We start from the raw sequence: 20,739 nt of genomic DNA, 5'->3' as shown, positions 1-20,739 counted from the left end.
CCTCTTCACAGATACTGCCTGACTTACTGAGTTCCTCCTGCATTTTGTGGCCATGTGAAGATACAGAGATTGAAGCAATGTTTTGAAGAAAATTCAAAGTAAAAATAATGTTTTAAAATCAAGGCAATACAGTTTAGAAGTCAATGTTTGTAAGGGCACACAAAAGCAATAGCTAAACAGTACCTTGACTGTAGCGTTCACATTGACAAACATTGGAAAGATGGGAGACCAACTCAGGTCACCGAAATAATAGTTTTAAAGTGAAGTTCTGGTTAAGAGTTTAAGCAGAAAACAAACTGAGCTATAAGCTATTTTGGTTGATTTTATGTTTGGACACGGATTGTTTTGATTATATAGTCACAAACTCAAGTTAGGATTTAAAATGACACCATGGAGTTTTGAGCGTTTGTTGCAAAGATCATAGAAAAGAGCTCAGTTCTTCAGTTAGTGCTCAGACCTCAGATACTGGAAATCCAAAATAAAAAACAAAGGGAATTCCAGAAATTCTTAGGTCAATCAGTTATCAAGGAGTTGATGAATAAACTTGATATTTTGGGTCAAGTTCTTTCATCAGAGATAGAAAAGTGAGAAGGCCAGTGAGTTTTAAGTTCCAAAGAGGGAGAAAGGTGGAGAGAATGAAGGGTATATCTGTAATAGGCTGCAAACCAAATGCAAAAAAAAAATTATTTTTAAAACTGTTAGTTGGAACAAAAATTATTCGGTCTACTGAGCATATTCAACATTTTGTTTTTGCTTCAGTTCTTCAGTATCTCCAGTTCTGGATAACTGACAATTCTAAGACATTGGCGAGGTCAAGAGAAATAGTTGCCAGGTTTGGCTTGAAGTCAGTGGGACTAATGCCATCCTCATCAATATCCGAACAGCACATTTCCAGCACAAGATATCAAAACATATCAGTAGTAGGCCAATACTGCCATCACTCAATTAACACATAATTTACAAATATTGCCTGACTGATGACTGATAACAGCTCAGGTAAACATTGGATGGAACTAGCTTAACCACTTGTATAAAGAAACTCTCAACATCTAGAAAATAATCAAGCCCTTATTTGCAATATTACAGGCTGCATCCATGAGAATAATTTTGGTTTAAAACATTTGGAAGTACCTCCTGTACCTCCTCCAAGGGCAGTAACGGGCTTGGAAGTAAGTACAGAAGAGATATCAGGAGTAAGTTGTTGTTGTTTTAATGCAGAGAGTGGTGAGTGTGTGGAATGGGCTGCCAGCAATGGTGGTGGAGGCAGATACAATAGGGTCTTTTAGGAGACTTCTGGACAGGTATTGGGAGCACAGAAAAAGAAGGTTATGGGTAACCCTGGGTAATTTCTCAGGTAAGGACATGTTCGGCACAGCTTTGTGGGCCGAAGGGCCTGTATTGTGCTGTAGGTTTTCTATGTTTCTATATCCTAACAGTACAGGATACATTAATTCATGCAAATACCAGAAATTTTGTCTGGTTTTCCATATGACTCACCTCAGAGTCATTCAAAAGTTCTTTACTGAGTTCTCCATTTCTTGCACCTGTTTCTTGTTCAGCAGTATTATGTTTCCATTTGGTTTTTTGTTCAGCAATGACTGGTCTTGTTATACCACAGCCGGTGTAACTGGGGGACTCCACGACTCCAAACACCTATTTTAATAATAAGAGAAATTTATTAGAAATATGAGCTGCACAAATTAAACAAGGGCCATATTGTGGCTCTTTATCCTCAAATGCATATAATTAACCTTAGCATACTACTCTACTTCTAAGACTGTGTAAAATTAAAAGTTAACATATATACACTCAGTGGCCACTTTATTAGGTAGAACAGCTTATTAATGAGAATACCTAATCAGCCAATCATATGGCAGCATCTCAATGCATAAAAGTATGCAGACATGAAGAGGTTCAGTTGCTTTTCAGACCAAACATCTGAATGGGGAAGAAATGTGATCTCAGTGACTTTGACTGTGGTATGCTGGTGCCAGGTGGGGTGGTTTGAGCATCTCAGAAACTGTTGCTCTCCTAGGATTTTCACACACAACAGTCTCGAGAGTTTACAGAGAATGGCATGAGAAAGCAAAAAAAAAAAAAAAAAAAAAATCCAGTCAGTGATAGTTCTGTGGGTGAAAACACTTTGTTAATGAGAGTGGTCAGAGGAGAATGGCCAGACTGGTTCAAGCTGACAGGAAGCAGACAATAACTCAAATAACCACGCATTACAATTGTGGTGTGCAGAAGGGCATTTTTGAATGCACAACACATCAAACCTTGAAGTGGATGAGCTACAGCAGCAGAAGACCACACCTGATTTTACTCCTGTACCTGAAGGCCATAAGACCATAAAACAAAGGAGCAGAAGTCAGCCATTCGGCCCAATGAGTCTGCTCCGCCATTTTATCATGAGCTGATCCATTCTCCCATTTAGTCCCACTCCCCCGCCTTCTCACCATAACCTTTGATGCCCTGGCTACTCAGATACCTATCAATCTCTGCCTTAAATACACCCAATGATTTAGCCTCCACTGCTGCCCGTGGCAACAAATTCCACAGATTCACCATCCTCTGGCTAAAAAAAATTCTTCTCATCGCTGTTCTGTCTGAATGGGCGTCCTTCAATCCTTAAGTCATGCCCTCTCGTACTAGACTCCCCCATCATGGGAAACAATTTTGCCACATCCACTCTGTCCATGCCTTTCAACATTTGAAATGTTTCTATGAGGTCCCCCGTCATTCTTCTAAACTCCAAGGAGTACAGTCCAAGAGCAGAAATACGTTCCTCATATGTTAACCCTCTCATTCCCAGAATCATTCTAGTGAACCTTCTCTGTACCCTTTCCAACATCAGCACATCCTTTCTTAAATAAGGAGACCAAAACTGCCCACAGTACTCCAAGTGAGGTCTTACCAGTGCTTTATAGAGCCTCAACATCACATCCCTGCTCCTACACTTTAGTCCTCTAGAAATGAATATCAACATTGCATTCGCCTTCTTCACCACCAACTCAACTTGGAGGTTAACCTTAAAGGTATCCTGCACAAGGACTCCCAAGTCCCATTGCATCTCAGAACTTTGAATTCTCTCCCCATTTAAATAATAATCTGCCCGTTTATTTCTTCTACCAAAGTGCATAACCATACACTTTCCAACATTGTATTTCATTTGCCACTTCTTTGCCCATTCTCCCAATCTATCCAAGTCTGTCTGCAGACTCTCCATTTCCTCATCACTACTGGCCCCTCCACCTATCTTTGTATCATCAGCAAACTTAGCCACAAAGCCATCTATTCCATAATCCAAATCGTTGATGTACAACGTAAAAAGAAGTGGCCCCAACACGGACCCCTGTGGAACACCACTGGTAACCAGCAGCCAACCAGAATAGGATCCCTTTATTCCCACTCTGGTTGATTGGCAGGAAACAACGCTCTATCCACGTATGTAACTTTCCCGTAATTCCATGGGCTCTTATCCTGTTTAGTAGCCTCATGTGTGGCACCTTGTCAAAAGCCTTCTGAAAATCCAAATATACAACATCTACTGCATCTCCCTTGTCTAGCCTACTTGTAATTTCCTCAAAAAATTGCAATAGGTTTGTCAGGCAGGATTTTTCTTTAAGGAAACCATGCTGAGTTCTGCCTATCTTGTCATATGCCTCCACGTACTCCATAACTTCATCCTTGACAATCAACTCCAACAACTTCCCAACTACCGATGTCAAGCTAACAGGTCTACAATTTCCTCTTTGCTTTCCTGCCCCCTTCTTAAATAGCGGAGTGACATTTGCAACCTAAAGAAATGGCCACTGAGTGTAAATGTACATCAAGACTTGTAGCAGGATATAGGTTTAAATAGTTAAAACTTATAACCATAAAAATTGCTATGACTGATTTAAAATTTAAACAGGGGATATGCTTCACATGGTGTGGCACTACCAACACTGTGTCACTGGAAAAGGAAAGGACTAGCAGCCCAGTCAATATATCCATGAAACACTGTAGCCAATAACCCCCTAAATTGTATTCATCCATCTGGAGATCAACACTGGTTTATTGCAGGTTGAGCATGAATAAGACAGGCACACATTTTAATGAGATACCAACCTCGTTGAACAATTATATTATTTAACTGAATGACCTCTGGATGTCTTTAAACGTCTATGTAGTCTCTTAATCAAGACTTGGAGCACAGTTGATCACACTTCATCTCTTAAAACCTCCAGCATTTCTGAATAGTCAGAATGTACAGCTAGCATGGATTAATAGATTATGTTTGATACAGACAATTTTATTTTTTTCTTTAATGGCAGTTAATCTTTAGGATTAAAAAAGCTTCCACAATGTATTAAATAAATATGGAATTACAGAAGTAACTTGGCAAGAGTACATTGGTTAAAAATTCACAAAACTGAAGCAAAACAGTTGCAGAAATATTGGGTAAATAGTGTGGATTCCAGTAAATTGGGATACATTGAACTAGTACATTTTGGCCCAGTTGAGCAGTTGCCCCAATTAACAAAAGTTTCATGGAAATAGTTTTTAAAAAAGTATAAAAAGGACAAACTACAGTTAAACTGAGTAACAAATTATGCACTTAAATGAAATACAGAACAAATCAGAACACTACCAATACTACTAGAGGTTGTCAGTCGTATCCAGTCGGAAACCTGTGTGGGAGAGTTTTTAAAGTGGAAAAGCCATTGCACTCGGGCATTGCTACTGTCTTGAGCTCAGAAGTCCTGATCAAGTGGTACAAACAAGCAGCACAACAGAGGCTGCAGTGGATGACTATGACTTCTTCTGTGTCTTGTCATAGTCTTCACTCTGCATGGAGCGTTTCAGAACCACCTTCCTGACTGCGGATTTCACTGTGCAGTTGGCCGGAGTTGTCTTTGCACACAAGGACAGGAATGTTCCCATCTCACTGGGGTACGAGACCCAATGGCTATCCTTACCTTGTTTAGCCCGCTTGTTGAAATGGTGTACTGCCAAACATCAGTGACAAAGATCATGACTTGTTCAACACACACAACTGACGCCACTTAAAAACTATTCACTCCAAACATGGTGCAGAGTCTAACCACACAAGTACATGCGACTGATGCTAGTTAGAACTTGTTTGCAAGTCTTCTTCCCCAATTAAATGGCATAGTGTCCCAAATAAACGGCTGTCCTGATTACCCAATGGTCCAATTAACTGGAATCCACTGTATTTAAATTGGTAAAATGTAGCAAGTGAAAGGGAGAATAAAACCACAGCTATGAGGATCCATGCAGCATTCGGTGACCTTGTGATCTCTGTCTCGGAGTCCGATATCAGGCTGTTTTTCAAGAGGGTGAACCCTTGCAAAGCCACAGGGCTTATTGGAGTACAAGGTAAGGCTCAGAAGACCTGTGCCAATTAACTTGCAGGGATATTCAAAGACATTTTCAATCCCTCACTGCTACAGATGGGAGTTTCCACCTGTTTCAAAAGGGCAACAATTATACTAATGCCCAAAGAAGAGTAGTGTCAGCTGCCTTAACGACTATCCTCCAGTAGCACTCACATCTATGGTGATGAAATGCTTTGAAAGATTGGGCATGGCTAGAATCAACTTCCGTCTCAGGAAGGACCTGGACCAACAGCAATTTGCATACCACCATAACAGGTCTACATCAGATGCAATCTCAATGGCTTTCCATGCAGCCTTGGATCACCTGGACAATGCAAATACCTATGTCAGGATGCTGTTTATTGACTACATCTCAGCATTTAACACCATCATTCCTACAGTCCTGATCAAAAAGGTACAGATGCAGAGGCATAGCTCAAATGCTATTTATAAATTTGCTGATGATACAAACATTATTGGCAGAATTTCAGGTGGTGATAAAAGAGTGAATAGGAGTAAGATATACCAGTTAGTTGAGTGGTGTCGCAGCAACAACGTCAGCAAGACTGAAGAGCAGATTGTGGACTTCAGTAAGAGTAAGAAGAGGGAACACAAATCAATCCTCAGAGGGATCAGAAGTGGAGAAAGTGAGCGATTTCAAGTTCCTGGGTGTCAATATCTGAGGGCCTAAACTGGACGCAGCATATCAATGCAGAGACAAAATCAGATTTATTATCAGCATATGGCATGAAATTTGTTAAGTAAGCAGCAGCAGTTCAATGTAATACATAGTATAGAAGAAAAAATAAAACAAAATAAAATGATAATAGTAAATAAATAAATCACAGTATATGTATATTGAATAGATCAAAAATCATGCAAAAAAACAGATACTATATATAAGAAAAAGTGAGGTAGTGTCCAAGGATTCAATGTCCATTTAGGAATCAGATGGCAGAGGGGAAGAAGCTGTTCCTGAATTGCTGAGTGTGTGCCTTTAGGCTTCTGTCCCTCCTACCTGATGGTAACAGTGAGAAAAGGGCATGCCCTGGGTGCTGGAGGTCCTTAATAATGGACGCTGCCCTTCTGAGACACTGCTTCTTGAAGATGTCCTGGGTACTTTGTAGGATAGTGCCCAAGATGGAACCAACTAAATTTATGACCCTCTGCAGCTTTTTTCGGTCCTGTGCAGTCGTGCGCGCACCCCCCCCCCCCCCCCCCAATAGCAGAGAGTGATGCAGCCTGTCAGAATGCTCTCCATGGTACATCTATAGAAGTTTTTGAGTGTATTTGTTGACATACCAAATCTCTTCAAACTCCTAATTAAGTATAGCCGCTGTCTTGCCTTCTTTATAACTGCATTGATATGTTGGGACCAGGTTAGATCCTCAGAGATCCTGACACCCAGGAACTTGAAACTGCTCACTCCCTCCTCTTCTGATTTCTCTATGACGATTGGTATGTGTTCCTTCAACTTACCCTTTCTGAAGTCCACAACCAGTTCTTTCGTCTTACTGACATCGAGTGCCAGGTTGTTGCTGTGGCATCACTCCACTAGTTGGCATATCTCACTCCTGTACACCCTCTCGTCACCACCTGAGATACTACCAAGAATGGTTGTATCATCAGCAAACTTATAAATGGTATTTGAGTTATGCCTAGCCACACAGTCATGTGTATATAGACAGTAGAGCAGTGGGCTAAGCACACACCCCTGAGGCGCACCAGTGTTGATTGTCAGTGAGGAAGATATATTATCACCAATCCGCACAGATTGTGGTCTTCCAGTTTGGAAGTCGAGGATCCAAATGCAGAGGGAGGTACACAGGCCCAGGTTCTGCAACTTCTCAATCAAGATTGTGGGAATGATGGTATTAAATGCTGAGCTATAGTCAATGAACAGCATCCTATCTATACACACACACACATACACATTTAATGTAATTCATTTTTTTCCTCTATATTTATCATGCATTTCATTGTGCTGCTGCTATAAAGTTAACAGATTTCATGACATATGCCGGTGATATTAAACCTGATTCTGATTCTGAAGTGGAATCTTGTAAGGCTTTTGTACTATTTCCCATATCAATACAGGACTAAAAACTAGGTTTGTTCTGTCACACACACGAGGCAGTATTGCAAGCTGTACAAACTGGTGTACTAAAGTATAAAACCATTAATAATTTAACAGATTAGGCCATGGTAAAACACTGACTTCAATCCAGCAAACTCTGAAGCTACAAAAGGGGAGAAATGCATTTTCTGAACAGTGACAAGCAATAGTGGTCTGAAGTGATGATGTTCGCGTCATTAATATGACATGAACAAGTACAGTTAATCCAACAGGTTTATCCAATAAGCAGGCCTTTATATAAAATGGACACATGCAGAAGTTATGCAGCAACTCAATGAAGACACTTGGACAAGTGACATTCTGCAAGGATAGATTAGTCTTAGAGAAAAATCAAGAGGGAAGAACCAAAACTAAACTGCCTAAAAATGTTAAATTCCAGGAGCAAAAACTAACAAAGTGCTCTCTAGAATTTAGGAAGTCATGGAATAATTTTATTGAAATTTCTGAAGTATTAAAGGGAATGCATAATTTATTTATTTAGCAATACAATGCAAAGTAGGCCCTTCGATCCACACTGCCTCAGCAACCCTCGACAAACCCAAATCTCCCGATCCTAATCACAGGACAACGTAGCTACACTACCCTGGCACCAATAATAGATGAATGTAACTTATTTCTGCTTTTGGAGAGGCTGAGTCCAGAATTTCAGGCTTAAGCTGCAGAGCTAGGCCTTTGAAAAATGAAATTAATTAACATCTATTGTCACAATTAACCAGCATTTCAATTCATTATCTAAAAGTTTAATATACTGTATTCAAAAAAGAGATTGTCAGAATCAGAGATTTTAATGCTAGCAACAAAAATGCCCCAGTGTCAAAATTAATTTTTATTTGTAAGAATGACAAAACCACTATTAATGTAATACCATGACACGTGATTACTTGGGATAAGCTACAAAGAAAATTATTGAAGGAATTCTCAAAAAAAAAAGGACAAGTACATTAAAGTGAAGGCCATTAAAGAGCAGATGAATTAAGGAATAAAACAGAAGACAAAACAGTTAAACTCTGCGAAGTGTATGAAGACTTATCAGCTCTCAAAAGAAACTGACACACTTCAAGATTTAAAAGCATTCATAAGTGCTGATGGCAAGACTACTTCTTTTATCCAAAATAGATGGAATAAATCTATTCCTTATTAAACTTAGTCCAAATGTACTAACAAATATAAATCAATGGCCTGCTAGAGGGCATTAGAACAATTGTGACCATTCAGACCTCAGCTGATAAAAAATATTTACATTAACCTCACACAATATACAACTTCCTTTCTGGATGGATTATATACAACTGCGGATTGCCCATGCAAGAAGATGAGAGAGAGCAGAAGACCATGGAAGGCGCTAAGAAGTTCAGTCACCATACCGTAGTCATAACAAATCAAACAGCCTTATTTCCAACAACACACTTCAATTTTTTTCCAGAAGGAATTGCTATTGAGGCCAATTTGAGATTACGTAGCATCCGAAAATAAAAACAAACTAAGTCAGTGAATGAATGTAGGAAGGACTTTTGCTCAGAGAAACTGAATGTGTGTTTGTCAGATGTCAGCAGCTTTTCTGACAATGTTAATTGCAAATGAAAACAGCTTTCTGAAAAAAGTTATCTAAACTGTAAAAGAGCTCCGAGATGCATAGGGCTATGGATGGCTAGCGAGGACAACATATGATTTGCAATAGTTTGGTCTTGAAATATATGATGAGGAATATTATTGTTAATTATTGGGGCAATTGAATATGAAAGAAGAAAAGGCTATGTTTCAATGACAAAGGACATCGGTGAAACCTATTCTGTAGTATTGTGTATACCATTAGACTCTTACTTGTGGATGTCAATACCTGTATGATACAAAGATTTAGTATACTAGCACTTGGGATGGATTGCCACATGAGCGGGAGTTGGACTAAGCTGCACAAGCTCGAACAGAAACAAAACATGCTGGAGGTACTTAGTTGGTTGGGTATCAGAGAAGAGAACAAATAGGGCCAATGTTTCAGGTCAAGGTCCCTTCATCAGAACTGGAAATGTGAGAAAAGAGCAGTTTTCAGTTTCAGAAGAGGAGAAAACAGAAAGAACAGGCAAAAGACCAGTGGCAGGTTACAAACCAAAGCTGTCAAGTAAACAATTACTTTAAAGGCCACTAATCAGAGACTTAAAAAAAACTTTAAAAAAAAAGTACAACCACTTCTGTAGAGAAGAAGGAAACTAGTAACATTGAAACTCATAATTTCATATTACGTCATGAGACCTGCACCATGCCCAGGTGGATGATAAGGTGACATTCCTTTATTAATGGTTGGCATGGTAGCTTAGTAGTTAGCACAATACTTTACAGTGCAGGCGACCCGAGTTCAATTCCCACTGCTGTCTGTAAGGAGTTTGGCCATTCTCCCCATGGCCACGTGGGTTTCCTCCAGGTACCCCAATTTCCTCCCACAGTCCAAAGACTTACTGGTTGGTAGGTTAATTGGTCATTGTAACTTGTCCCGTGAATAGGCTTGGATTAAACTGGGGGATTGCTGAGTGGTGTGGCTTGGGGACTGGAAGGGCTTATTCTGCACTATCTCAATAAATGAAGAAAATAAAAATTACTCTGTGTATCACTGGAACAACCTACGAGGCCAAGGACCAAAGTCAGAAGAAGCATGGGATGAAGAATGAAAGTGACCAGTGGCTGGAAGTTCAGGGTTGTGCTAGCTATTTAACTTTAACACTAGGAAAAAGCTGTTACATAGAAAACTCACACTTTTAACAAAAAACTGAACTGATGCTGACAGCAGGAGTTAGGGAACTTGAATACATTTCCAGAACTATCAACAGAGGAATATAATTGATTTGCGTAGACAAACTGTCAAGTGACCTTGGTTACAGTAGTCTTTCTGCACTTCATATGCAGCTGAAACAAATAAGAAAAAAGTAGGAATGTGTTTTTTTTCCAGGTATTACACAACAATCTGTCACGACTTTTCAGATTAAAGGGTGCTGAGACAGTTGCACACGATAATCATCTGGCTTTAATTCATGCTAGACCTGAGTGCACAACCTGGGATGTGGCTTTAACCATAATTGTTCATTAACCACAGAACAAGGTTTCAAGATCTAACTTTGAAAGCATGGTCAATTTGACATTGAAACTATTAATCTCATCTCAACATCTATCAGTACAATAAGTTAAACATTTACCACAAGTACTACAAATACTTTATTCCTAAACTGTCTATAGAACTCAGAAGATATTTGAAACAAAACCAAATGTTTGATGGTAAAATGTATTATGTATTTAGGTTACGTTCAGGTATTCTTATAGAATTCTTTTATGACTTGAACTCAAAAATCAAATGCAAAAGTCTTCATCAGTCCTGACAAAGGGTTTCGGCCTGAAACATTGACTCTATTCTTTTCAGTTGATGCTGCCTGACTTGCTGAGTTCCTCCAGCATTTTGTATGTAGACCTTGCCGAATTCAATATGGAAGTAGGATCATGCTTAGTGTTATGGTCAGTCCCAAATCCACTAATCAGCAAGTATATTTTGAGATCAAATGACTGTACTTTATCATTGTACTTATGATCATACGAATACAAGTTAATACTGAACAGGTGATTTTCGCTAATTAATTGCCACCTGCTGAATATCTTGTCATCTATATACTACTAAAACTCTCATGCTCTGTCTGTCTGTGACCTTCAATTAGTGCAAACGCTGCATTACAGCAGCACTTCTTTCCGCTAAATCAAATTAAAATGTGCTTACAGAATGCAGGCAAAGTTCAGGGTTATATATTCATATAAAATTGCTCATTCACCAAAAATCAAAGGGCTGCCTTTCACCCGAGACCCGATCGGCCATCATGGAGACTGCAACGCCACACCACAGCGCAGCGCATGCGCACGGCCAGCCTCAGCAGCGCCTCACCATGCTCACAGCAGCCACACTGACTGTAGCAAAAGGGCAGGGCTATCACGTCCATTTAGGAGAGCACCATCATCAAGAAACAACAGCATCTTGGAGGCTTTGGTGTTACCGCTTCCTATCTTCTATCAAGCATTAGGGTAAGAATATATGGATAGCCTAATTATGTCGCGTGGAAAGAGAAGGGGGATATTATGATCAAGAGATGACGCCAAACGCCGTCGGGAAGCGGCAAGAAGAGGGAGAGAACAACAATCGCATGAGGCCAGGGTCACATGACTCCAGGATCAAAGAGTCAGGACAAAAATGATGAGAGAAGATGAGACCGAGGAGGACAGGCATGCTCATTTCCAAAATGACAACAATAGGCACAGACAGAGGAGGGAACAAGAATCCGATCAGGCCAGGGCCGCACGACTCCAGGATCAGAGGGAAAATAACAAATGATAGAAGAGATAAAGAGATGAAGGATGAAAGGGCTGCGCATCTCCAGAATGACAAAAACAGGCAGAGAAGGAGGAGAGGGGAAGAGACAGAGGATAAAAGGAAAGATCAACTTGAGAATATGCGGCACAGAGTAATTATTGCGAGAGATGTGGTCATAAAAAATGTCCTTCGTTAAACGAGGAGGAGCAATATTTGTCTTGCTACGCGTCTTTCTTCTTTACTACACTGAGTTCTTCTTCAATTTCCAAAGCATATCACATCACGCTGCACTACCTTTCTCTCAAAAGGTGCCCCAACGGGTCACCCAGTTGTCTATTCATATTAAAAATCAGTGTAACCATTTATTTACAACCACTTCCCAAGGACTGACTTAGGAAACATCAAAAACAGATTTGTTTCTTATTAACAAATTGGGGTGGAGGAGAAATTATTATCAAGATTGGTGTTCATTCCACTTTCTTAATTGGTTTTAAACTTACGACTTTCTAGTCTATTTTAGAAGAGTTGTTTTGTAGCAAAATATAGAGCAATTATTTTCCTTACAGGACCATCAATGAAGCATATAGATTTTTAAAGCAGTGGTTATATGGACGCAACTTCTGACACTACTAAATTCTAAATTTAATTAACTCCATTTAAATTATCTATTTGCCATGAGGTTTGAACTCAATCTTAAATTAGTCTAGGTTTCTAATTCAGTAACACACAGTTTTACCATACCTATAAGGACATAGAATTTCTTTTGCACTCAAGGCAAATGTCACAATTAGATTTAGACATTTTGAGTAGCATTTCATCTGATGATGCAGAGTACATATTGAGTGTTAATAATGTGCTGCAACTTCTGGAGAGCAGCAAATGATGGGATGGGACATCCCATACTTTTAGCAGTTGTTAAAGACTCCCTGCCTGTTCTCTATTTGACTACAGACCAACTAGATTGGCAGAAGTTGGAAGGTTTTAAATTGCAGACACAAAGAGGAAAAAAGGAGGTCAGGGAACAGGACACTAGATGAAGTTGGAAGTAGAATACATTTTAAAAATAGTTACATGACAAAGGCACAAAAAGGACTAGTGCAGCTATAAATGACAACTACGTAAGTATGATCAGCCCCAGGTATTGAACAAAAATGGGAGAACAGTTGACATCCTAACCAATATTTTCCCCCTGTACACCACCTCATATAATCCAGACACTATTCTTCCTCCCTCCTCACCCCATACTAGTTTCCTCCATCTAGATGCTTAAAATACATTATCCTGAACAATAGAAACTGGAAATATATCAATGACCTGAAGCATGGATCTTCAAGTTCAAGTTTATCGTCACCCGACTGTACACTAATACAGCCAAACGAAATAATGTTTCTCCAGACCATGATGCACCCACAAAACATTTCATGCACAGCACATAAACCAAAAAGTATCATTAATAAAGTTAATAAGATATACTTTCTCATCTACAGCTACAAGAAAAGTTTGTGAACCTTTTGCAATAACCTGGATTTCTGCATTAATTACTAAAAAAGTGGTCTGATCTTCATCTGTCACAATAATAGACAAATTCAATCTGCCTAAACTAATAACACACAAATAATTGTACTTCTCATGTCGTTGTTGAACATATTGTTTAATCATTCACAGTCCAGTCTGTAAAAAAGTATGTGAACCTTTGTATTTAATAACTTATAGAATCTTCTTTAGCAGCAATAGCCTCCACCAAACACTTCCTGTAGCTGCTCATCAGACTCGAACAATGGTGAGGAGGAATTTTAGACCATTCTGCCATACAAAACTGTTCTAGCTCCACAAGCCCATAAGATATATGAGCAGAATTAGTCCATTTGGTCCATCGCGTCTGCTCCGCCATTTCAACATGGCTGATCTAATTTTCCTCTCAGCCCCAGTCTCCTGCCTTCTCCCCATATCCCTTCATGCCCTGACCAATCAGGAATCTATCAAACTCTGCCTTAAATATACAAAGACTTAGTCTCCACAGCTGCCTGTGACAATGAATTCCATAGATTCACCATGCTCTGGCTAAAGAATTCCTTCTCATCTTGGTTCTAAATGGACATCTCTCTACCCTGAGGCTGTGTCCTCTGGTCTTAGATTCTCCCACCATGGGAAACATCCTCTCCACATCCACTCTACTGAGGCCTTTCAACATCTGATAGGTTTCAATGTGATCCCCACTCATTCTTCTGAATGAAAGTGAGTACAGGCCAAGAGCCATCAAACGTTCCTCACTAGACAAGCCTTTCAATCCCCAAATCATTTTTGTGAACCTCCTTTGAATTCTCTCCAGTTTCAGCATATCCTTTAAAATGTGTGACCCAAACCTGCTCACAATACTCCAAGTGCGGCCTCACGTGTACTTTATAAAGTTTCAACATTACAACCTTGCTTTTATATTCTAGTCCTCTTGAAATGAATCCTTCCTCACCAAGAACTCAACCTGCAAATTAACCTTCAGGGAATCCTTGCACAAGGACTCCCTAGTTCCCTTGCACCTCAGATTTATGTATTTTCTCTCCATTTAGAAGATAGACAACCCTTTCATTTCTTCTACCAAAGTGCATGAGCATACACTTCTCCTCACTGTAATCCATCTGCCATTTCTTTGCCCATTCTCCTAATCTGTCCACTCCTTCTGTAGCCTCTCTACTTCCTCAAAACAACCTGCTCCTCCACCTATCTTCATATCATCTGCAAACTTTGCGACAAAGCCATCAATTCCGTCATGCAAATCATAGACACATAACGTAAAAAGAATTGGTCCCAACACTGACCCCTGTGGAACACCATTAGTCACCGGCAGCCAGCCAGAAAAGGCTTCATTTATTCTCTCTTTCTGCCTCCTGCCAATCAGCCACTGCTTTTTCCATGCTAGGATCTTTCCTGCAATACCATGGACTCATAGCTTGTTAACCAGCCTCATGCGTGGCACCTTGTCAAAGGCCTCCTGAAAGTCCAAGTACACAAGATCCACTGAATCTCCTTTGTCCAACCTGCTTGTTATTTCTTCAAAGAATTGCAACCGATTTGTCAGACAAGATTTTCCCTTCAGGAAATCATGCTGACTACGGGCTACTTTATCAGTGCTTCCAAGTTGACGTCATGTGGAGGCTTGCATGCTTCAAGGACTCCATCAGGCAATGCCAACTCAGGGAAACCCACAATGTAACAGCTGTGGACGAGATGCCAGACGAAGATTGATCCAATCCTGGCTCCCAACTAGACAGACTTGCGTCTGCTCCTCCTGGGCCACACTTCATCATGAATCAGCCAACCAATTAGAAGTGTGAAGAGAAAACCACCTGGCATATGAAACAACAACAACAAATACCCTGAGACCTCATCCTTAATAATTGACTCCAACATTTTCCCAACCACTGAGGTCAGACTAACTGGCCGATAGTTTCTTTTCTTTTGCCCCTCTCCCTTCTTTAAGAGCGAAATGACATTTACAATTTTCCAGTCTTCTGGAACCAATCCAATATCTAATAATTCTTGAAAGATCATTACTAATACTTCTTTCAGAACTCTGGGGTGTACACTGTCTGGTCCAGGTGTCTTATCTACCTTCAGACCTTTCAGTTTCCCGAGAACCTTCTCTCTAGTTATGGTAGGTTCATATATTTCAACTCCGCCCCCCACCCCCCCATCCCGCAACCTGGAACTTTCACCAAACTGCTAGTGCCTTCCACTGATGCAGTGAAGACTGATAAAAAACACTTATCCCATTCTGATATGTCTACCCATGGCCTCCTCCACTGTTGTGATGAGGCCACAACTAGAGGAACAACACCTTATATTCTGTTTGGATAGCCTCCAGCCTGATGGCATGAACATCAATTACCAAACTCTGGTAATGTCCCCCCACACCCCCCCTCTTACCATTTCCCATTCCCTTTTCCTCACACACCTTATCTCCTTGCCCACCCATCACTTCCTTCTGGTGCTCCCTCCCCCTTTTCTTTCTTCCATGGTCTTCTGTCCCTTTCACCAATCAACTTCCTAGCTCTTTACTTCATCCCTCCTCCTTCAGGTTTCACCTATCACCTTGTGTTTCTCTCTCTGTGGATTTATGGAATTCGTTGCCACATATAGCTGTGGAGGCCCGATCTTTGAGGGTGTTTAAAGAGGAGATTGATAGGTATCTAATAACTCAGGGTATCAAGGGATATGGGGAAAAGGCCATAAGTTAGAACTAGATGGGAGAATAGTTTAGCTCATGGTGGAGTGGTGGAGCAGACTCGATGGGCCGAATAGCCTATATCTGCTCCTTTGTCTTGTGATCTCCCAACCCCCACCTTTTAAATCTACTCAGCTTTTTTTCTCCAGTCCTGCTGAAGGGTTTTGGCCTGAAACGTTGACTGTACTCTTCTCCATAGATGCTGCCTGGACTGCTGAGTTCCTCCAGCATTTTGTGTGTTGCAAAATACTTATTCAGCTTTTCTGCCATTTCATTATTCCCCATTACTACCTCTCCAGCATAGTTTTCTAGCAGTCTGATATTCACTCTTGCCCCTTTTACACTTTACGTACCTGAAGAGACTTTTGGTATGCTCTTTAATATTATTGACTAGCTTACTTTCGTATTCCATTGTTACCTTTATGACTTTTTAAAATTGTTTTCCATTGGTTTTTAACAGCTTCCCAATCCTCTAACTTTCCATTAATTTTTGCTCCAATATATGCCCTTTTTGGCTTTTATGTTGATTTTGACTTCTCTTGTTAGCAACGGTTGTGTCATCTTTCCTTTAGAATACTTCTTCCTGTTTGGGATGTACATCCTGTGCCTTCCGAATTGCTTCCAGAAATCCATTGCTGCTCTGCCGTCATCCCTGCCAGTGTTCTTTTCCAATCAATTCTGGCCATCTAATCTCTCATGCCTCTGTAATTCCCATTACTCAACTGTAATAATAACTGTTCATCAATATTTCTGGGATACCTTGTATGAACAGTCCTCTTCAGGTCATGTCACAGCATCTCAATTGGGTTAAGGTCCGCACTCTGACTTGGCCATTCCAAAAAATGAATTTTTGTTTTAAACCATTCTCTTGTTGATTTACTCATGTTTCAGATCATTGCCTTGTACATCCTCCAGGTGATGGACCGCTATCCTGACATTCTCCTGTAAAGTGTCTTGATACTACTTTGAATTTATTGTTCCTTCAACGATTAAAAGCATTCCAGGCCCTGAGGCAGCAAAGCAGCTCCAAACCATGATGCTATTTCCACCATGCTTCGCTGGGATGAGGTTTTGGTGTTGATGTGCAGTGCCCTTTTCCCTCCAAACACAGGGTGTGCATTTCTGCCAAAAAGTTCAACTTTTGTCTCATCTGTCCACAAAACATTGTCCCAGAAGTGTTGTGGAACATCCAGGTGGTCTGTTACAAACTTGAGACATGCAGCAATGTTTATTTTGGACAGCAGTGGTTTCTTCCATGGTGTCCTTCCATGAACGGCATTCTTGTTCAGTGTTTTTCTTATTGTGGGCACATGAACGTAGACTTTAGCAAGTTCTAGAGACTACTGCAGATCTTTTGCTATTACCTTCAGGTTCTTTTACGCCTCCTTTAGCATTGCACATTGTGCTTTTAATTTGATCTTTGCAGGATGCCCACTCCTAGGGAGAGTAGCAATAGTACTGAATTTCCTCCATTTGTAGATAATTTCTCTTGCCGTGGACTGATGAATGCTCAGATCTTCAGAAATCCTTTGGTAGCCTTTTCTAGCTTCATGCATCTCGACAATTCTTCTTCTAAGGTCCTTTGAATTAGAATTTTATTTCCTACATCCATCTCACAACATGAGGGAGTAAAAATCTTTAAGTTGCATCTCCGTCACAATGTACAAGCAATAAGGAAGGGAAATATGGGAGGATATTACCCAAAAACTAAGATTGTATGCATAATTGTTTTGGATACTTGTATGTACAGTCAGATACGCAATCAGATAAAATGGACAGTCAGATATGCAATCAGATCAATGTGTATTGATAAATCTGATGGCCTAGTGAAAGAAGCTGTCCCAGAGCCTCTTGGTCCTGGCCTTAATGCTGTGATACTGTTTGCCAGATGAAAGCAGCTGAAACAGTTTGCAGTTGGGGTGGCTGGAGTCCCTGATGACCCTCTGAGCCTTTTTTTTTTCTTACATACCTGCTGCTGTAAATGCCCTGAATAGAGGAAAATTCACATCCACTGGGCTGTCCACACCACCCTCTGCAGTGCCCTGCAATTGAGGGTAGGACGGCTCCCGTACCAGTTGGTGACACAGCCAGTCAGGATGCTCTCGATGGTGCCGCTGTAGAAAGTCCTGAGGATATGAGGACTCGTGCCAAACTTCTTCAGCCATCTGAGGTGAAAGAGGCACTGTTGTGCTCTTCTCACCGTACAGCTAGTATGTACAGTCCAGATGAGATCCTTGGCACACCAAGAAATTAGAAACTACTCACCCTCTCAACTACAGTCCCATTGATATCAACAGGGGCTAGCCTGTCTTTATTCCTCCTGTAATCCAGGATCTGAAAGTTGTTTCGATCAAGGCATGGTGCACATAAACAGATGTTTCTTAAGAAGCAACACACATCAAAGTTGCTGGTGAACGCAGCAGGCCAGGCAGCATCTCTAGGAAGAGGTGCAGTCGACGTTTCAGGCCGAGACCCTTCGTCAGGATGCTGCCTGGCCTGCTGCGTTCACCAGCAACTTTGATGTGTGTTGCTTGAATTTTCAGCATCTGCAGAATTCCTGTTGTTTCTTAAGAAGAGCAGGCTCTGTCAGTAACCTGTGTGTCTTTTTTTTAAACAGGGTAGGGCACTTCTACAATCCACGCCTCCAAACTCATCTCATTGACTCCAAATAGCTTTTGTAGAAGGCACTATCCCAGAGGTTCAAATATATTTTTAACCTAGACTGCAATTGTTTTAACAGTGTACTCGGTATTGATAAGTAGTACAATTCCTTATGTGTGATTAGTGTAGGAAGATTATCTTATTGTGACTTAGATGAAGATCAGACCACATTTTATAAATAATTAATGCAGAAAACCAGGTAATTGCAAAGAGTTCACAGCTTTTTTCTTGCAACAGTATATAATGATCTGGATGATAAGGTGGTAAAATGGATCAGCAAATTTGCGGATAACACCAAGATTGGGGGTGTAGTGGACAAAGTGGAAGACCATCAAAGCTTGCAGTGGGATCTGGACTAGCTGGAAAAATGGGCCGAGAAATGGCAGATGGAATTTAATGCCATTTTGAGAGGTGCTGCAGATGGAATTTAATGCCATTTTGAGAGGTGCTGCACTTTGGGAAAACCAACCAGGATAGGTCTTACAAGGTGAGAGGTAGGGCATTGAGGAGCACAGTAGAACAGAGGAATCTGACAAATCACATCCATAATTCCTTGAAAGTAATGTCAAAGGTAGATAGGGGTCAAAGAAAGCTTGTGGCACATTGGCCTTCATAAATCAACATATTGAGTACAGGAATTGGGATGTTATATTGAAATTGTATAAAAAGTTGGTGAGGCCTAATTTCGAGTATTGTGTGCAGTTCTGGTCACCTACCCACAGAAAAGATGTAAACAAGGTTGAATAAGTGCAGAGAAAATTTACAAGGATGTTATCGAGACTTGAAGACCTGAATTATAGGGAAAGGTTGAATAGGTTAGGACTTACGAGGGGCATAAGAGGAATATAAATTTGATGGAATGCAAGCAGACTTTTTCCACCGAGATTGGCTGAGACTACAACTTGAGGTCACACATTAAGGGTAAAAGATGAAATGTTTAAGAGGAACACGAGAGAAAACTTCTTCACTCAGAGCGTAGTGAGAGCGTGGAATGAGCTACCAGTGCAAGTGGTGGATATGGGGTCAATTTCAACACTTAAGAGAAATTTTGATTGGTACATGGATGGGAAGGGTATGGAAGACTATGGTCCAGCTGCAAGTTGATGGGACTGGGCAGATTAGTGATTTGGTACAGACGAGATGGGCTGAAGGGCCTGTTTCTGTGATGTAGTGTGTTTTATGACTCTAATTGAAAAAGCATGCAGTGTACAGCACAGGTAAACAGCTCGCTGTCCCAATGAAGAGAACTCGGTGGTGGCAGGCTATTCATTAGTTTCACAGCCTAAGAGAAGTTTTTTGCACTCCACAGATCTCGTCTGATAATTATATAACATGGAAAGAGGCTCTTCAGCCCAGCTCTTCCATGCCAACCAAGTAGCCTATCAAAGCTGTTTTCACTTGTCCACATTTGACTCACAAGCCTCTGACCATTTTTAATCCATAAATTTGTCCAAATAACTTCTAAATGCTATTATTATATCTACCTCAAGCATTTCCTCTGGCATATATACATGGCACATGGAAATGTTGCTCCTTACATTTTATTAAATCTTTCCCTCTCATACCTATGCAATCTAGGTCTTGCTTCCCTTTTCTTGGGAAAAAAGATTGAGTATTCACTCCATACATGCTCCTCGTGATTTTATACACCTCTAAAGGTCACTCTTCGGTCTCCTATGCTCCAAGGAATAAAGCCCCAGCATGCCCAATCTTTCTTTACTTCAGTCTCCTGAGCCTTGACAATATCCTCAAATCTTTCCTGCACTCTTTCTACCTTAAGTATCATTCCTACATCATAGTGACCAAAAACTGAATACGATATGCCAAATGTTGAATATTTCAGGTTATTGTAAAAGCAATTATTTGGTCATAATATGCTGAAACATGCCCTGTACTTGAAATGCTAATAAATGCAGTATTTTTTGTTGGCTATTTTTCCAGTGTCAGTGTGGAAAAGAATCTCCAGATTTATTACATTTTGTTTCAGAACTTGCTATTCTACCAC

General features: G+C 40.5%; 1 protein-coding gene across 10 annotated transcripts in view; it reads right to left on the bottom strand.

Moving 5' to 3' along the window:
* Positions 1-20,739, bottom strand: part of cep170aa (centrosomal protein 170Aa) — a 181,532-nt gene that overhangs the window by 59,872 nt on the left and 100,921 nt on the right. For all 10 annotated transcript variants that reach the window (XM_072264845.1, XM_072264848.1, XM_072264847.1 and 7 more), the window contains one exon: positions 1,498-1,653. In XM_072264845.1, the coding sequence (XP_072120946.1) occupies positions 1,498-1,653 (156 nt within the window). The remainder of the gene's footprint in view (positions 1-1,497; positions 1,654-20,739) is intronic.

The sequence above is a fragment of the Mobula birostris genome, chromosome 8 (genome assembly GCF_030028105.1).
Source record: "Mobula birostris isolate sMobBir1 chromosome 8, sMobBir1.hap1, whole genome shotgun sequence".
NCBI classification, from domain to species: Eukaryota; Metazoa; Chordata; class Chondrichthyes; order Myliobatiformes; family Myliobatidae; genus Mobula; species Mobula birostris.
Note: the sequence above shows the minus strand (reverse complement) of the source record. Positions and strands in the feature narration are given on the sequence as shown.